The sequence below is a fragment of the Chiloscyllium plagiosum genome, unplaced genomic scaffold (genome assembly GCF_037043375.1).
Source record: "Chiloscyllium plagiosum isolate Xiang-an unplaced genomic scaffold, Cpla_swu_hap1 HiC_scaffold_32, whole genome shotgun sequence".
In the NCBI taxonomy this organism is placed as follows: domain Eukaryota; kingdom Metazoa; phylum Chordata; class Chondrichthyes; order Orectolobiformes; family Hemiscylliidae; genus Chiloscyllium; species Chiloscyllium plagiosum.
The window spans coordinates 41202476-41219823 of NW_028270170.1; the positions used below are offsets into that span (position 1 = coordinate 41202476).

General features: G+C 39.8%; 1 protein-coding gene across 6 annotated transcripts in view; it reads left to right on the forward strand.

Annotated features, from left to right (window-relative positions):
• Positions 1-16872, forward strand: part of tlk2 (tousled-like kinase 2) — a 207382-nt gene extending 190510 nt beyond the window's left edge. For all 6 annotated transcript variants that reach the window (XM_043675313.2, XM_043675314.2, XM_043675317.2 and 3 more), the window contains 2 exons: positions 803-910; positions 11232-16872. In XM_043675313.2, coding sequence (XP_043531248.1) covers positions 803-910; positions 11232-11399 — 276 coding nt within the window. In that variant the 3' untranslated portion in view covers positions 11400-16872. The remainder of the gene's footprint in view (positions 1-802; positions 911-11231) is intronic.
• Positions 16873-17348: the final 476 nt, after the last annotated feature.

The window sequence follows — 17348 nt, forward strand, 5'->3', positions numbered from 1 at the left end:
AATTCAGAGTCTCGCTAGATTTGAATGAGAGACTTTGAGAAAGCTGTTGGGTGAATTAAAAATATACTAACGTTGATTCTATAGATAAGCAAGATTTTAATACTTTTTACCCTCCAGAATGCCTGCACTATCTAACTTCGATGGGCATACCATCACTCAAACCAAGACTCCATGCAGGAGGAGTTCAAATTTTGCTGTGAAACCTGAATCCTAAATAAGAACTTTGTCATAAACACGCTTTCGTTGGTAGTTACTGAAATTATAGCAGACAGATTTCAATGAAATCTAAAGTGTTTATTCCTTGAATAATATTGAGTACATTCAATTTGACTTATGAGTAAAACTAATTCCCACCTTTAATGTTAGACAGTCATATTCTTATTTGGATTTATACATTGCATAAGTAAGTTTATGTATGAAACTTGTTCATGTTCTAGGCCTGTTTTGCACAAGGACAAATTTATGTAGCTTTCTTCCAAGTTAGAAGTCATGATTCTGTTGGTCCATGGCCAAATAATAACTAGAAATTCTGTTTTAAAGAAATCCTTGTGTAATAAGAAGTCCTTGTGTCCATCTCAACAGTAGTATCTGAACTTTAGCAAGCTTACAGTCCTGTAATTTTGACAGCTAATGATATATCTATTGATTCTTGAAGCTGCTTTTTCAAAAGATATCAAACAAAATTCAGGTGGGGAGTACTTTGAAAATTATTTTTCTTTGAACCTTCAGATTCAGTAATGACTGCTTGCTGTTTTGTTTTTTAAATTCTGATATGCTTAACTTTTTGCTTTCTCTTCCTCAGCCATTTGGTCATAACCAGTCCCAACAGGACATCCTTCAGGAAAACACAATTCTGAAAGCTACAGAAGTGCAGTTCCCTCAGAAGCCAGTGAATAGTGCAGAAGCAAAGGTATCTTTGTCACTTGAAGCACATGACAGCTGTAAGAAAAGTAGAACCTTGTTAGTACTTAGCTGTGTGACCTGCTATTTATCGTGATCACTAAATACATTTGGATCTAACAATAGCACAGAACTCTTGAGGTATCGTGACCAACAGTGCACAGGCAAAATCAGACCATAATGGTGCTCCACAAACAAGCATTAAAGAATCTGTTTCATTCTTATAGAATTTTTTTATTGAATCCCTACAATGTGGAAACAGGCCATTCGGCCCAACAGTCGAAACCAACCCTCTGAAGAGTAACCCACCCAGACCCATTCCCCTACCCTACTCCACAGTTACTCCTGACTAGTGCACCTAACCTACATTGGATTATGGAGGAAACCGGAGCTCCCAGCGGATACCCACGCAGACACTGGGAGAATGTGCAGACTCCACACAAACAGTCGTCCGAGGCTGGAACTGAACCCGGGTTACTGGCGCTGTGAGGCAGCAGTGCTAACCACTGAGCCGTTGTGTTGCCCCATTCTGTTGCAGTGTTATTCTGTTTGGTGTTTTATATTGTATCCACTGCACAACGTTTTGTATTGCAGCATAGTTTAATCTTTCCTGACAGGATTAACATATGCATTTAAAAGTCTGGCTTCTATTTTTTACAACTTTATTTAATATCAGTTTAAGTTACATAGAATAACAGTGTGCACACACTCGGTTCTGAAGAATTTAATTTCTAAAACAGAAGTTTGCATGGAAACAATCAAATTCTGCCACACTTGTGGGTGAGGGTCAACGATTGAATGTTTATTTTGGAAAGAATATTTCATCATATGGAATGTAAACTTAAGTAAAATATTTTTTCTAACAAACATTAGACATCCATTTCGATCTATGGTCAGATTGTTATCTGGATTACCCACAAGGAAGGGGGGAGGGGGTTTGTAAGTGGCCTAAAATGTTTGTTAAAATCCATTATTAAAATCTATTATGCTTATAATTTTCTCTTTTTAAATTGTAAAAACATGAATGCATCTCCATACTCTCTATTTTGACATACTTAAATAGTTTAGATAATCACAAGCTTTGTTTCCAATAATTTGGAATAAATTATTTTTCATCACTGTCATAGCTTTAACCCAGAAAGTAATTTGTAAAGATTGGAGCATAGGAGCCCATTGCAGGATGTAACCAAACAAATCATTTTCCTTGTATTAATTCGTTTCTCCTTGATTAAGCAAGAAATGTCTTTACACAGAGCTTCTAAAATGACCTCTTCATTACAGAGTCTTGCTACAATGCATCTCCATATCCATCATGTTATGGTGAGGACACAGTGTAATAATCCATTTAGGCTTTTAACAGGCAGTTTTGCTTTAGATACTCAAAGTATCTCAGTCCTGATCATGATCCCTGGTGGTAGGAATAAGGTGTTTCCTTCATTGTTTGTTTGAATTCCCAAGTTTTTCCTGGGGAGAAAATCATTGGTGCACACTTATCAGCCAGTTCCAAAGTATCTTTGTTTGAGACTGGAGGGAGCGGTTTCCTTAGGGTAGGTGATGACCTGGTGGTATTATCACTGGACTGTTAATCCAGAGACCCAGGTAACATTCTGGGGTCCTGGGTTAGAATCCTGCCATGGCAGATTCAATTTTTTAAAAAGTCTGGAGTTAAGAACCTAATGATGATCTTGAATCTGTTGCCAATTGTCAGAAAAACCATCACTAATGTCCTTAAGGAAAGGAAACTGCTATCTTGACCTACATGTGACTTCAGACCCACAGCAATATGGTTGACTCTTCATTGTCCTCTCAGCCATTAGGGATGGGCAATAAATGCTGGCCCAGCCAGTGAAGCCCTCATCGTGTGAATGAATAAAAATAACAGTGAAGAAGGAACAAAGCAGAGAGAAAGTACTTGGTGGGAGGATAAAAGATTCTTCACATAACTAAATAACTTCAACATGGTAACCTTTTGCTTTTATGTTCTAACACAACTCTTACTATCGTGCTGCTGCAAACAGTAAAACTAAAAGTTATAGCTGTTTGCTACCAGGGCACTTCGTTTTGGGAGAAAACGGGAACTGTAGATAATCTATTTACATTAATTGATACAATTTCTTTATTGAAAAACAAAACACTGTAAATGCCAGAAACACACACAAAGAAATATTGTAAATATTCAGGTCAGGTGGCATCTGTGATGAGAAACAGAATAACCTTATTTCAGGTCAAAGACCTCATGTCGAGTGGCATTTTCAGAATTTGTTTTTTTTTTAAATAGAATCCTTACAATGTGGAAACAGGCCCTTCAGCCCAACAAGTCCAAAGCGACCCTTCGAAGAGTAACTCATCCAGACCCTTTTCCCCCACTCGACATTTACCCCTGATTAATGCACCTAAACTACATGTCCCTGAACACTATATGGGCAATTTTGCAGAGTCAATTCACCTGACCTGCACATCTTTGGACTGTGGGAGGAAACCGGAGCATCCGGAAGAAGCCACACAGACAGTCACCCAAGGGTGGAATCGAACCCGGGTCCCTGGTGTTGTGAGGCAGCTGTGCTAACCCCTGAACCACCGTGCCATTTTGATTGTAGTTTTCTAATTGTCACTTTTCAAAATCCTTGAATCCTTAACTAACAGCATTGTTGGAGTATCTTCACCACACTGGCTGCAGTTTGTTACTTTCCAACCTGCAGGAACAACTCCCGAGTGGATTAAATTGTGAAAGGTAACCACCAATGCATCTACCACCTCCACAGCCACCTAGACCATAAAACGTAGGAGTGAAAGTAAGGACATTTGGCCCATCGAGTCCACTCATCCATTCAATCATGGTTGATAGGCATTTCAACGCCACTTACCCGCACTCTCTCTGTAGCTCTTAAATTCTTAATCTTGCAAAGAATGATCAATCTCTACCTTGAAGATATTTAGCGTCCCGGCCTCCAATGCGCTCCATAGCAATGAATTCCACAGGTCCACCACTCTCTGGCTGAAGAAGTGTCTCCTCATTTCCATTCTAAATTGACCCCCTCTAATTCTAAGCCTGTGCCCACAGGTCCTAGTGACCCTGCCTTACGGAAACAAATTTGCAGCGTTCACCCTTTCTAAGCCATGCATTATTTTGTAAGTTTCTATTAGATCTCCCCTCTACTTTCTAAACTCTAATGAATACAATCCCAGGATCCTCAGCCATTCATCGTATGTTAGGCATACCATTCCAGAGATCAGTGTGAATCTCCGCTGGACACGCTTCAGTGCCAGTATGTCCTTCCTGAGGTGTGGGGCCCAGAATTGGACGTAGTATTCTAAATGGGGCCTAACTAGAGCCTTATAAAGTCTCAGTAGCACATCTCAGCTTTTATATTTCAAACCTCTTGAGATAAATTACAACATTACTTTTCCTTTCTTAACCACGGACTCAACCTGCAAGTCAACCTTTAGAGAATTCTGATCAGATTCCTGATGAAGGGCTTTTGCCCAAAACGTCGATTTTCCTGCACCTCGGATGCAGGAAAAGGTTCCGAAAAATAACCTTTTATCTCAACTCTCAGCCAATCCTCAATTCATGCCAGTAGCTCACCTCGAACACCATGGGCCCTCACCTTACTCAGCAGCCTTATCAAAGGTCTTTTGAAAATCTAGGTAAGTAACATCCATTGGGTTTCACTGGTCTAACCTACTTGTTAGCTTTTTCAACACTGGGAGTTTAGACCAGATTTATCCCTTTTAAATCCCATTACTTTCTCTGGTAATTTAAATTAATTTTTGAACTGATATTCAAATCTTACAGTTCTTTATCTGCACTAGTCTTTAAATGCCCCAATATTTTTGGGAGTATTTTTCTTTGTTTTCCTCATTCAGTACGAACCTGAATGTTGGTCAAGTTTTGTTAGATGTTGCCACAAACTACATCAGTAAGGAAAGATTTGTGAATGATACTGGATTGTTGTGCAGTCGTTAGCAAGCGTTTTGACTCTGATTTTATGTGGGAGGGAAATTCATTGATGAAGCAGCTGGAGACTGCAGACACTACCTTGAGAAATTCCAATACTATGTCACGGGGCTGGGATGATTGAACTCCAACAAGTATTGTACTACCAAATTCCTTTAGTATGACTCCAAACAGTAGCGAATTTTCCCACCAGTTTCTTTGTTGAATGCTGCCTTCAGTCTTGCCCTGCTTGTTAAATTAAACTCTTATCCAAGTCTGGAGTATAGACTGTAACAAGTCCTAAATTAGCTAAGTGGCCTTTGCAAACCTAAACTGTGAAACGTGAACAGGTTGCTGCTGAGTGACTGCTGCTCAATAGTAGTCAACACCTTCATCACTTTCTTGCTGATTGAGAGTAGTCTGCCGGAGTGATAATTGGATGGATTGGGTCTGTTCTCTTCTTTGTCTTCTTCACCATAGTCAGGGCCCAGAGTCTTTGGAATATCCACTGCCTCAACCTTTTCTTGACACAACGTGGATTGAATCAAATTATTTAAAGATTGACATCTGTGATATTATAATCTTCACAAGAAGACTAAGGTGGTTCATCCACTCAGCACCTCCATCAGTGGTGCAAATGCCAGCCTTGCCTCATTAACTTGTGGATATATAACAGAAGGAGGCTATTCAGCCCATTGTATTCATGCCAGTCGGCAAAGTTCTGACTTAGAACATAGAACATAAAAAAGTACAGCACAAAACAGGCCCTTAGGCCCACGATGTTGTGCCGAGACTTAATCTTAATGTAAAACATAGTAACTTAACCTACACACCCCTCAACTCACTCCTATCCATGTGCATGTCCAGCAGTCGCTTAAATGTCCCCAATGACTTCGCTTCCACCACCACAGCTGGCAAAGCATTCCATGCATTCACAACTCTCTGCATAAAGAACCTACCTCTGATGTCTCCTTTATACCTTCCTCCTAATATCTTCAAACTATGACTTCTTGTACCAGTCAATCCTACCCTGAGGAAAAGTCTCTGGCAATTGACTATCTATTCCTCTCATTATTTTGTACACCTCGATCAAATCTCTTCTCTTCCTCCTTCTCTCCAGTACCCTGGTAAACCTTCTTTGCACCCTCTCCAAAGCCTCTGTATCCTTTCCTATAGTAGAGTGACTAGAACTAGACACAATATTCCAAGTGTGGTCTCACCAGGAACTCGTAGAGCTGCAGCAAAACCTCACGGCGCTTAAACTCGATCACCCTGTTAATGAAAGCCAATATACCATATGCTTTCTTAACAACCTTATCCACTTGGGTGGCAACTTTGCACACCCAGATCCCTCTGTTCCTCCACACTGCCAAGAATCCTGTATTCAGCATTCGAGTTCGACCTTCCAAAATGCATCACTTTGCATTTATCCAGGTTGAACTCCATCTGCCATTTCTCAGCCCAGCTCTGCATCCTGTCTATGTCATGCTGCAGCCTGCAGTAGCCCTCTATACTATCATCAACCTTTGTGTCATCTGCAAATTTACTAACCCACCCCTCAACCTCCTCATCCAAGTCACTTATAAAAACTACAAAGAGCAGAGGCCCAAGAACAGAGCCCTGCAGGACCCCACTCAACACTGACCTTCGGGCAGAATACTTTCCATCCACAACCACTCTCTGCCTTCTGTCAGCCAGCCAATTCTGAATCCAGATAGGCTCATCCAGGGAGATTTGGCTATCATGGGGAACCCTATCAAATGCCTTGCTGAAATCCATGTATACCATACCTACTGCTCGCCCGTCGTCGACCTGTCTTGACACCTCCTCAAAGAACTCAATACAATTTGTGAGGCATGACCTGCCCCTCGCAAAGCCATGCTGACTGCCTTTAATCACACTATGCTTGCCAAATAGTCAGAAATCCTATCCCTCAGAATTCTTTCCACAGTGTGGCTCAGTGGTTAGCACTGCTGCCTCACAGCACCAGGGTCCCAGGTTTGATTTCAGCCTCTGGCAACTGTGTGGAGTTTGCACATTCCCCCTGTGTCTGTGTGGGTTTCCTCCAGGTGCTCCGGTTTCCTCCCACAGTCCAGAGATGTGCAGGTCAGGTGAATTGGCCGTGCTAAATTGCCCATAGTGCTGGGTGCATTAGTCAGAGGGAAATGGGTCTGGGTGGGTTACTCTTCGGAGGGTCGGTGTGGACTGGTTGGGCCAAAGGACCTGTTTCCACACTGTAGGGAATCTAATCTAATCTAATCTAAACTTTGCTGACTACAGACGTGAGACTGACTGGTCTGTAATTGCCAGGGATTTCCCAATTACCCTTCTTGAAAAGTGGAACAACATTCGCCTCCTTCCAACCCTCCGATATGACTCCCATGGAGAGTGCGGAGGCAAATATCCTTGCCAGCAGCTTAGCAACCTCCTTTCTCGCTTCCCGGAGCAGCCTAGGATAAATCCGGTCTGGCCCTGGGGACTTATCAATCTTAATGTTTTCCAACATTTCTAGCACATCAACTTCATCAATCTTGATCTGGTCAAGACTGTATCCCAGCTCCTCAACTTTTTCATTTACAACAAGTTCCCTTTCCTTGGTGAAAACCGAAGCAAAAAACCCATTTAGGGCTTACCCCATCTGCTCTGACTCCACGCACAAGTTCCCTCTGCTGTCCCTGATCATTCTCTTATTCCTCACGTATGAGTAAAACACCTTTGGGTTCTCCCTAATCCTGCTTGCCAAGCCTTTTTCGTGACCCTCTTGGCTCTCCTCAGTCCATTTCTGAGCTCCTTTCGAGCAAGCCTGTAATCCTCTAAAGCTGTGCTAGATCCTTGTTTCCTCCACCTTGCGTAAGCCGCCGCCTTCCTTTTGACGAGAAGCTTCATCCAAGGTTCCTTAATCTAACCCCTTCTTACCTGTCTCAGAGGAACGAATTTGTGCATCACTCGCAACAACTGCTCCTTAAATAGTCTCCACATGACTGCTGTGCCCTTTCTATGGAACAATTGCTCCCAGTCTGTACTTCCCAACTCCTGTCTGATAGCGTCATAATTTCCTTTTCCCCAATTAAATATCTTCCTTCGGTAACTGCACCTTTCACTCTCCAAGGCTATGCTAAATGTGAGGCAGTTGTGATCACTTTCACCAAAGTGCTCTCCCACCACAAGATCTGACACCTGTCCTGGCTCGTTGCCGAGCACCAAATCCAAAATGGCCTCTCCCCTCGTCGGTCTGTCTACATACTGAGTAAGGAAACCCTCCTGAACACACCTGACAAAAACGGCTTCATCCAAACCATTTGCACTTATGACGTTCCAGTTGATATTGGGAAAGTTGAAATCACCCTTAACAACAACCCTGCTACTTTTGCATTTTTCCAGAATCTGCCCGCCTATGAGATCTTCAATCTCTCTACTGCTATTAGGTGGTCTGTAGAAAACCCCCAATGCGGTGGCTGTTCCTTTGCTGTTCCTAACTTCCACCCATACTGACTCAGTAGACAAACCTTCCTCAACAACCTCCGCTTCTGTAGCTGTGATGCACTCTCTGATTAGCAATGCTACACACCCTCCTCTTTTTCCGCCCTCCCTGTTCTTTTTAAACGTTCTAAACCCTGGAACATCAAGCAACCATCTCTACCCCTGTGAAACTCATGTCTCCGTTATGGCCACAACATGGTAGCCCCAAATACCACTTGACTAATTCCATTTTTTGTCTCTTGACTCATAAGTTTGGAAGCTACAGAAACACAAGTGAATCAAGTGCTGCTTAAATGTTACATGTTTCTAACGTAACCATTCTTTCAGACACTGAGGTCCAAACTCTATCCACCTTTTGGGTAAAGGAATTCTCAATTTTCCTCTTAGTCACCTGCTTCTCTCCTTGAATCCATGTTTCCTGGTTGTTGACCTGTTTACTAATGGAAAAAATAGCCTTCCTATCTAAGCTGCCTGTACCCCACCTAATCTTGTATACCGTATCAGGTAACCTTTCAACCTTTGCTGCTGCAGGGAAGACAACCCTAATTTATCCATTGTTTCTCATAGCTCAAACTACCAGCCTGAGCAGCATCCTGATAAATCTCTGTGTCAGAGTGGCTGCAATCACATCCTTGCTGTAATGTGATGATTAGAGGTGCAGATTCATGTATCTTCAGTGACATGTTGTGCTTCCTGTCATTGAGTGTATTTACACTGGCAAATTTATCGTCAAATTCATGCTTGTATGTTTCTTGTGCCTACTGGAAATTTAAATAATCTTCAGGAATAGGCACTTTAACTCAGTTTCTTGATTGCTTTCACAATGGTCACTCTGGCTCTGTTTTGCCACAAGCTTACTGAGATTTGTATAATACAAATAAATTCACTTTGTTTAATTTAACATTCTTGCCAAGCAATCCTAATGCCATATCTAAAGTTTAAACCACAATTTTAGTAGTGTAATTCATTTCCCTTGTTTTTACTTGTTTGTAAGTGTGATTTTGTTGACGTGTTAGTGACCTCAGTATTATGGGTCAGTGGAACCAAGGAGATCAGTCAAGTTAGGCAGTTAGTTGCTTGACAATAAAATGTTTGATAACCCCATTACAAAATGATGTACAGCCAAATGTAGTTAATGTAATGCACTCTTTAGCTTGTTGGGATTAACCAGGGAAAGATCAGGTTTATAGATAAACTCACAGGCTCCAGATTTAAGGACTTTTTGTTTTTGCTTGGCAGCTAGGCAGGCAGTTGACTTTTAAATGTCTTTACTACCCTGAGAGAGATGTATTTTGTACTGGTCTGACATGACTATGGATTTATAAATATTTTCAAGGGTAGTCCAGGATTAATTCAAATAAAAATAACCAGGCATGGTAAGTGTAGCAGCAAGGTGAGTTATAGAAGTCATGGTTCAGGATTCTATAGCCATTTAAGTGACTTGTGTGAGAACAATTTCCCAGAAGGGAGCAGTTTCTCTGGACAGTTTGGCCATTTATAAGCAGCTAAAAAATGACTTAGATATGTCACAGATGGTCAGTTGTTTTGCGCAACATGGATTTATTTACCATCAATTTCTAGTGTTACCTGCAGCTTGTTCTGTTTAATTTATGTGAAGCAAGACATTTTAGAGATGTGTAGATAGCAGAAGTATATGTGGAAGTTAAAACCACAAAGAGAGAAATAATTTATATTTTCCAGAAGATATATTTATTCTGCGTTAAGTAAATTGCTGCAAAAAAAAGCTGGAGGAGCATGAGGTCATTTTATAGCCTTGGAAAACTGAGTCACTTTGTACCATTTTGCCACATTTGATAATGTCTGCCTGTTGTGGATAAAGCATTCTAAGAAACTGAACTGAATGACACCTCATCAACTGTAACTTGCTTTCAGAGATACTAATGGAGTACGTATGGGCAGCCTTCAGTTTAGTAAGAGCATGGTCATTAACTCTATGTTAAGCACCACGTGTGCGGCTCAGGAACCCCACTCTAACATGGCAGCATCTGCCACATTTGCTGCAGAGCAAGTTATTGATTTGAGCAGATGCACTATTCACTGGCCTGTTTTCTCTGGTCCTTCTTTGTCAGCTGAGTCCCCTTTTCAGAATCTTTGCAGTTCAGACATGTTCTTGGTAGTACAGGGACCTGCAACTGGTGATCTGCTTCTGGTGCTCTCTCACATCCATACTGAATTCCTGTAACCTTTGAACTCTTCAGTCACCCCAAAACTATCCTGAATGAGCTGATAAGATATTTGCATAAATCTCTTCCCTATTGTTGGGCAGATTTGCTATTTAGCATCTCTGGAACTGTCTTCTCCATAAATGTTACCAGTCATATATTGCTGGCTTGCTCAACACAACAAAGGGGATACAAGAAAGAATTTTGTCAAAGTGGTCAAAATGGCTAGGGGTTTCGATTAAATCAGGGAAAATGATTTTCATTGATAGCTGTGGTCACTAGAGACTGAGGATTGTCAGGACAGCAAATGCTGAGCAGAAATGTTGGAATTCACTGTTCTTAATTGATAAAAGTTTTTATGACTGTTAATGGGGGCAAAGAGGAACTATTAAATGTGTAGTTTTCAGATATGATAAGAAAATTCAAAGTGAATGGTCTTTCTTTGCACTGTGACATCCTGGATACATGTTCCTCTTCGAACAATTCCAAATGGTTTTCCAAAGAAAATGTCACATGACTATTCATGCAATATTTAATCTTCTCATTTGAGAATTAAGCAAAACCTACATTACAGTTCCCTTCTTGATTGTAATAATTAACTCCAGAACAAAATATTTGTCTTTATTTATTCTGATTTGCTTCCTTATCAATACCAAGATAGTCTGATGCTTGTCAGCTTTTGGGAATTCTACACTTTAATGAGAATTTTTCTTTCTCTCATTCTGCTGCAGGCTTTTATTCGTCGCTGTCTGGCATATCGTAAAGAGGACCGGATAGATGTTCAGCAACTTGCCAGTGACCCATACTTGATGCCTCATATTAGAAAATCGGTATCTAGCACCAGCCCAGGTGTGGTTGCATCAACCTCTGGATCATCTAATAACAACAGTTCAAACTGAGCATGCAGACGATCCACTAAGAGGGCACATAACACAAAAGGAGTACAGAATCTGTACTAGTAATATCCTGATTTATACCAGGTGTTTTCTCTGTGTCTGTCCAGCGTGGGGAAGAACGTCCTCACAGATTCTCTGAAGCGAGATGGACAAAGACTGCGATGCTCCAGGCTGGAAGCAAGGAGGCGATGGCAGAGGCTATGAATCACGGACCATGACTGATGGCTGCTAATGAAAAGGACAATGATCAGAATCTGCATCTTTCTCCCATGTCCCTTGGCTGTAGCTCAGACACAGCCATGAACTGAAAGTGGCTGTGTGCTAGAAGAGAGTAAGCAAGATGGGTGTTTGTTTTTAAATCTTTCTAAGATATCTTCTATCTATCCCCCCACCCCAAACGCACACATGGGGTGCACAAACGAGCACACACAACGCAAATTCACACATACATCCACATATACACTTCCCTGCCAACCTGCAAAATGACTGAATGACATTTGTTCCACGTTGAGCACAAGTGTGGGGACTTGATTGTTCCAAAGTTTGGAGCTGCCTCTTGGTGTTGGTGGCTGTTTTTGAGTCAGTTAAACACAAGGTCCTTTTGGCCTTAAAAAAAAATTGAAGTTTTTCTCTTCCTCGTCCCTCCCATCCCACCATCCCATATCCCTGACCTTTTGATTCTGTTTCTCTATAGCTTTTTCTTGCACTGTTCCTTCAGTACCTTAATATGTTGCTCACTTTCTGCTCAGGTGGATGTAGATTGAGACACAGACAACACTAAGGCTTTGAGGAACCTGAAACAGGAAAAGTACCTTGAATTGACACTGAGGCATCTTCTCTTTCAGTCTCTCTTTGCCTTGTTTTCATCATTCATGTTTTTTTTCATTTATCCCTCTTGCTTATATTCCCCAAACCTGGCAGTTCATTTCTGCTTTTGGTAAACTCCTGTTTTCTGAAGGTGTATTCTCAATTCAGTTGGCATTTCTATCAGTATAATAATATTTGTGATCCATGGTTTCCATGTAGTTCTTTTTAAATTTTGAGTTAAATAACTGAAGATATTCACTTGGCAAATTTCAGTGTCTGACTTCCACGTGACTTGTTTTATTTTCATTTTACAGGAATAAATCTTTCAGGGTGGGATGTTGTCTTTGTACATTAATAATTCAAGTTCAGAGAAATTATTTATGATGTTTTGCAATCTAGCTCAGATCAGTAAAATATTGACATCATTTGCTCATGTCATGGCCCTTTCCACCAATGCAGGGACCATGGATTGTTGTGTAACCAAACAACCAGTTAACCAACTACATCTGATCACAGACAAGTTAGAGTTAGGGAAAACCTTTCTTAAACCTAACTTATGACAGGGGTTTGACATAGTTGGTCAGATGTATCAAAAGCACTATACCCCTAGGGGATATTTAAATTTCTGGATAAGCAGAATACAGTTCTTGAACACTTTCCCAAATATAGTATGAAACGTTCCTTTTTAACATGAGTTTGAGGGGAAAACTAGCAACAAAAAGTGTGGAGTTTTTTTTTAAAAGGAGTAAATTTCTTGTTGCAGTGGAGTAAAATTTAGGTTAAATGAGGCAACTTCAACTCAGACTAATATCAGAGTCTTACACAACATAATGAGGCCACTTAATCCATCATGCCAGTGCTGCCCCAGTTTTTTTGTTTGTTGGGTTAGTTAATCCATTTGAACACTTAAATTAAATTATCATGTTTGCCTTCACTGAAGTAGAAAGAAGACTCCACGTTTTTCCTTTATATTGAGAGCCACTATTGATTACTCAGTCAAGGTTAACTGAATCTGAACATGGATAATGATCATCCTTTTCTGGGGAGAGTAGTCTTGTTCCTGACTTCTTACTAAGTGTGGTGCACCAGAAATCTCGGACAACAGTAACATATTGTGCACTTGCATCCAAAGTGGCTTAGATTGGCAAGGATGCTGCAGTCTTAGTCATATGAGTGTTCTCCCTCCCTCTGCCTTCTCACGTGATGCCTTTATCTTTCATTTTCCTTCTGCTACATTATCATCCTCCTCTCTTGTACACGTATGCACTTTCTCAGCAGGTCTCACTGCATCACTGTTGCTTTTCCACCTCCAGAATTTTCATCAGCAAGTTTCTTGAGGTCACAAACTAGCCCTATTGAAATATGTAAGTTTCAACTAATGTCCTTCCGCACTGTACAATTTTGTTACCTATTCACCCTCATTTCAAACGAGAGAATGTTTAAGGATCCTCTTTTTATTAAAAGGGGGCAAATACCTCCTTACTTTTACATTGAGTATTTTGATCTTAACTTTTCACAATGGTAAGATAAAGTGTGACAAATTAACTTTCCCTCTAGTATAGCTTAGAATTCAAATCCAAACCTGTTCAGACAAGGATATTGCTTCAGCTTTGTGTGGTGAATTCCTGATGGAGGGTTGAGAGTATCAGATGGCAAAATGGCTTAATGTGGAATGTACTACTTAAATTGAGTACAAGAAAACTTAGTGCAGATTTACCCAGTAACCTGTTTGAAGTGATTTTGCTGCAAATCCTGCTAGTCAATGTTTAGTCAACAAAAGCTGGACAGAATTTCAATGTTACAAATTTTTAATGTTGGAATTGCTCCTAAATCTTGCAGTGGCCAAGCTTGATTGCATTTAGTTCCAAAGAAAAGTGAAGTTTTGCATGAGTGGCTGTATTGAAGCCTTAAGCCCCCATTTCTAACTGGGTCCACTCAACCTTAAGGCAATACCTGGATTGGCATCTACAGGAGCGCTTCCTTGTTGAAATATGGAAAAAAAATTACTACTTAAGAAATGGTGTATAAGCTTAAATACATTAGATTTACTCCTCCCCCAAAATAAATTAAAATTTCTGAATTTCTAGGAAGCCATTGAATCATTGTCATTGTTATTGAAAATAAGGGCACTATGAAGATATATGGTTATTGTCACCTGGTTTTGTCCAGAAGTTAGTGGTTCTGCATGCAAAGTAAATATTCATGTCTGAGTTTAGAGGCTGCAGGAGTAAAGTAAAAAAGCAAACCAATCTGGTTGATCATTAATGCTAATGTTGATCTAAATTTCATGGCATTGTCTGTGCAGAATGTTTGAATAAGTCTCTAATTGAGAGAGAATCATCCACACTGCTGTTAATACAGAGTAACCAGCCTGAATTCTCTAGCTGTCTCTAAAACATCATTAAGGACTAACAACACCGGGCTGGTTAAATGTCTTTTCTGTTTTTTAAAAAAAATTTGATTCAGCTTTTATATTGATTTTGTTAAAGGACCAAGGCAAATTATTACACAATTCAAGTTCAGTAAATTGCAGTTTGGCAGTCTGTGGTAATCACACTTGGTTGGCTTGTGAAATAAGTCATGTTCCCTTTTTTAAAACTACCATTATCTGAAATTGTAGGTCATGTGCAGGCATCCCTGGGGGAAAGGTTTAGAAAGAAGTACTTAGTCTAGCTCCTGGTGATTTGCAACTAGAGGTTGCACCATGCAAAGGTACTTCAGCCGAGTTGTTTAGGATTGGTGCTTGTGTTCTTGGTAACAAAGCCCTTCTAAGAAGACAAAATGTTGGCTGTAACTCTTAGCTTTGCTCCCAAATCTCTGGGACTGCATTTTTATTTCTCCTGAGTCTGAAATGATGGTGGATTGTGGAAGGAGGGAGAATCGTAGTAAAGTTAAGACTGACTTTATCCAAAGCCCAACACAAACTGGAAATTTTGTATTCTCTGGTCATGATCTATTTGTGGAAGTTGTTCATGTAACCATTAATCTCATCACTGCGAGGAGCTCATTATCATTCTAAACAAACATTCTCCCAGAAACAAACATTTACAATCAATCAGCAGAGGAAAATTAAATTGATGTTTTTGTGCAAGAAGATGTTAATCCATCACATCGGATGGTATGAACAGCAGAAATGGATCTCTGGAAAATGTTTGAAAATAAGATTTGTGCAGATCTCTCTTCAATGTGTCAACACAATTGTTTTGCACAGTTGGTCATTCTGTTTGAGAGTTCAGATTTTTTTATTTCTCTAGGAGACTCATCTTGTCAGAATCGAAAGATCTGGATTTTATTTTTGTTTTCCCCACATCCATCTCAACCGTCGTCTTAACATTCATTTCAACTCTCAATATTTAGGCATGTGCAGCTAATAGAGGGTGCTGTATGCTATTGATGAACCATTAAAAGATGTGATGCAAAGTAAATATGACTTGAGTTGCAAAAGTTGCTCTTGTATCTTTTTAAAATACTTCTTAAATATTTTAAACACTGGAACTGCTTTTCTTCAGAGGAGGAGATCTACTTGGTGCTTACATACAAATCATTCTGTTTACTCCTGTTCCAATAAATATCCAGCAGAGTTAAAGGTGTTCTTACCGTTCTTAGTTTATTATGGTGGATTTCACAAGAATGTGATAAGTCTTTTTAGCAGATTGGAAAGTTAATCCATTTAACACTGATTGTAATACCCTAGAATATAATACCCTGCAGGAGTTCCATGACGCAAAATCGAAAGAGTACAAGATTTTCTTAGTGGGTTTAGTCAGTCCCCAATATATTGGGTTGGATCATATATAATTTTTTTTCTCTGGAAACTTTTTCAGATGAAGATTAAACTAACTCTGACTTTATTAAAACAAACTGGTGTCACATCTTTGGATCCCAGTTTTTAAATGCATACTGCTTTATGGAAAACACCCCTTTTTGTTTATTCCGTCTATCACTTATTTTCTGTTTGAAATTGTGTGTTCCTCAGTTCATTCACAGCTGACGGATAATCTTTGACTAACTCCACCTCCCTCTTCACTTTTACATTCTTTTCCCCTTCCCACCCCAACTTACTCTCAGATCCCCAAAGGTACAACCTACAGCAGTGTGCTCTTATGGCCGAGTGTCATTCAGCACTTACACATGTTGCGAAACTTTGGTTTTTTTGAGTGTTCCTTTCAGTTTATTTCATTGCAGCTAGTTTAAACACTGTGAATAATTCCTGGTTTGGTAAGCTTACAGACCAGTTTATTTCTCCTTGTGGTTCCTCTTTCCAACTATTCTGTTTTTTTTAAAATGAAATTTGTACAAATGCCTCTATTTAACTGTATACTGTAGTGGTATGATGACGATTCTGATTTCAACTACATGAGCCTCTCCTAGACTACAGCTTTACTTTTAATGTACAAAAGAGAAACAAAATGAAGGGGTGAGTTTAAACCGGTACGGATATTTTCTTTTGAATCAAAAGGAAGGTACCATGGAGCCCCTGTGAGTATGTGTCACTGTGAAATACATGCTTGGTTAATGACCCAGTCTGTGGATGAGGGTTGCTGTGTATATTTCAATAAATTGTATTGCTTTGACTGTGCAGATTCCAAACTGTTAGATGTCCATTGATAGCTGCTGCAGTGTAGAAATTGTTTCTTTTATTCATCTGCTAATAAATTGAAACTTATAAAAAAAAAATTTAATATTCTTGAATTATTTTCTCTTGTCTGATGTTCAAGTTGTCTGCTCTGGATAGCCTCCAGTCTTGTTGCTATGACTGGGAACTGGGTGTCATAAAATATTGCTACTTTAAATCATAGCTTTGGATACGAGCTAGAAAAGTATTTCTCTAGTTATTGGGAATATTCACTTAAATACCTCTCTTGGCCTAAATTGAAGTGAATATATAATATATTGGGTTTCTGTATAAGAAAGGAAGCAGTATCTGATTTGATGCTTAAAGAAAAACTAGTTTTAAAAAAATTTGATTTGAAGATTGTTCCAGGGAGAAACAGGCACAAACATGTATATAAATTGCATATATGAGTAGGCTTCTCAATTCCTCAAGATGCTTCACCATTCTCAGTGAGGTGTATCATCAATGTGATCGACTGAATGTGCTGGAAATCAAGCTGGCTATTCTTGGAGTTGTCACAAAAGTTAATG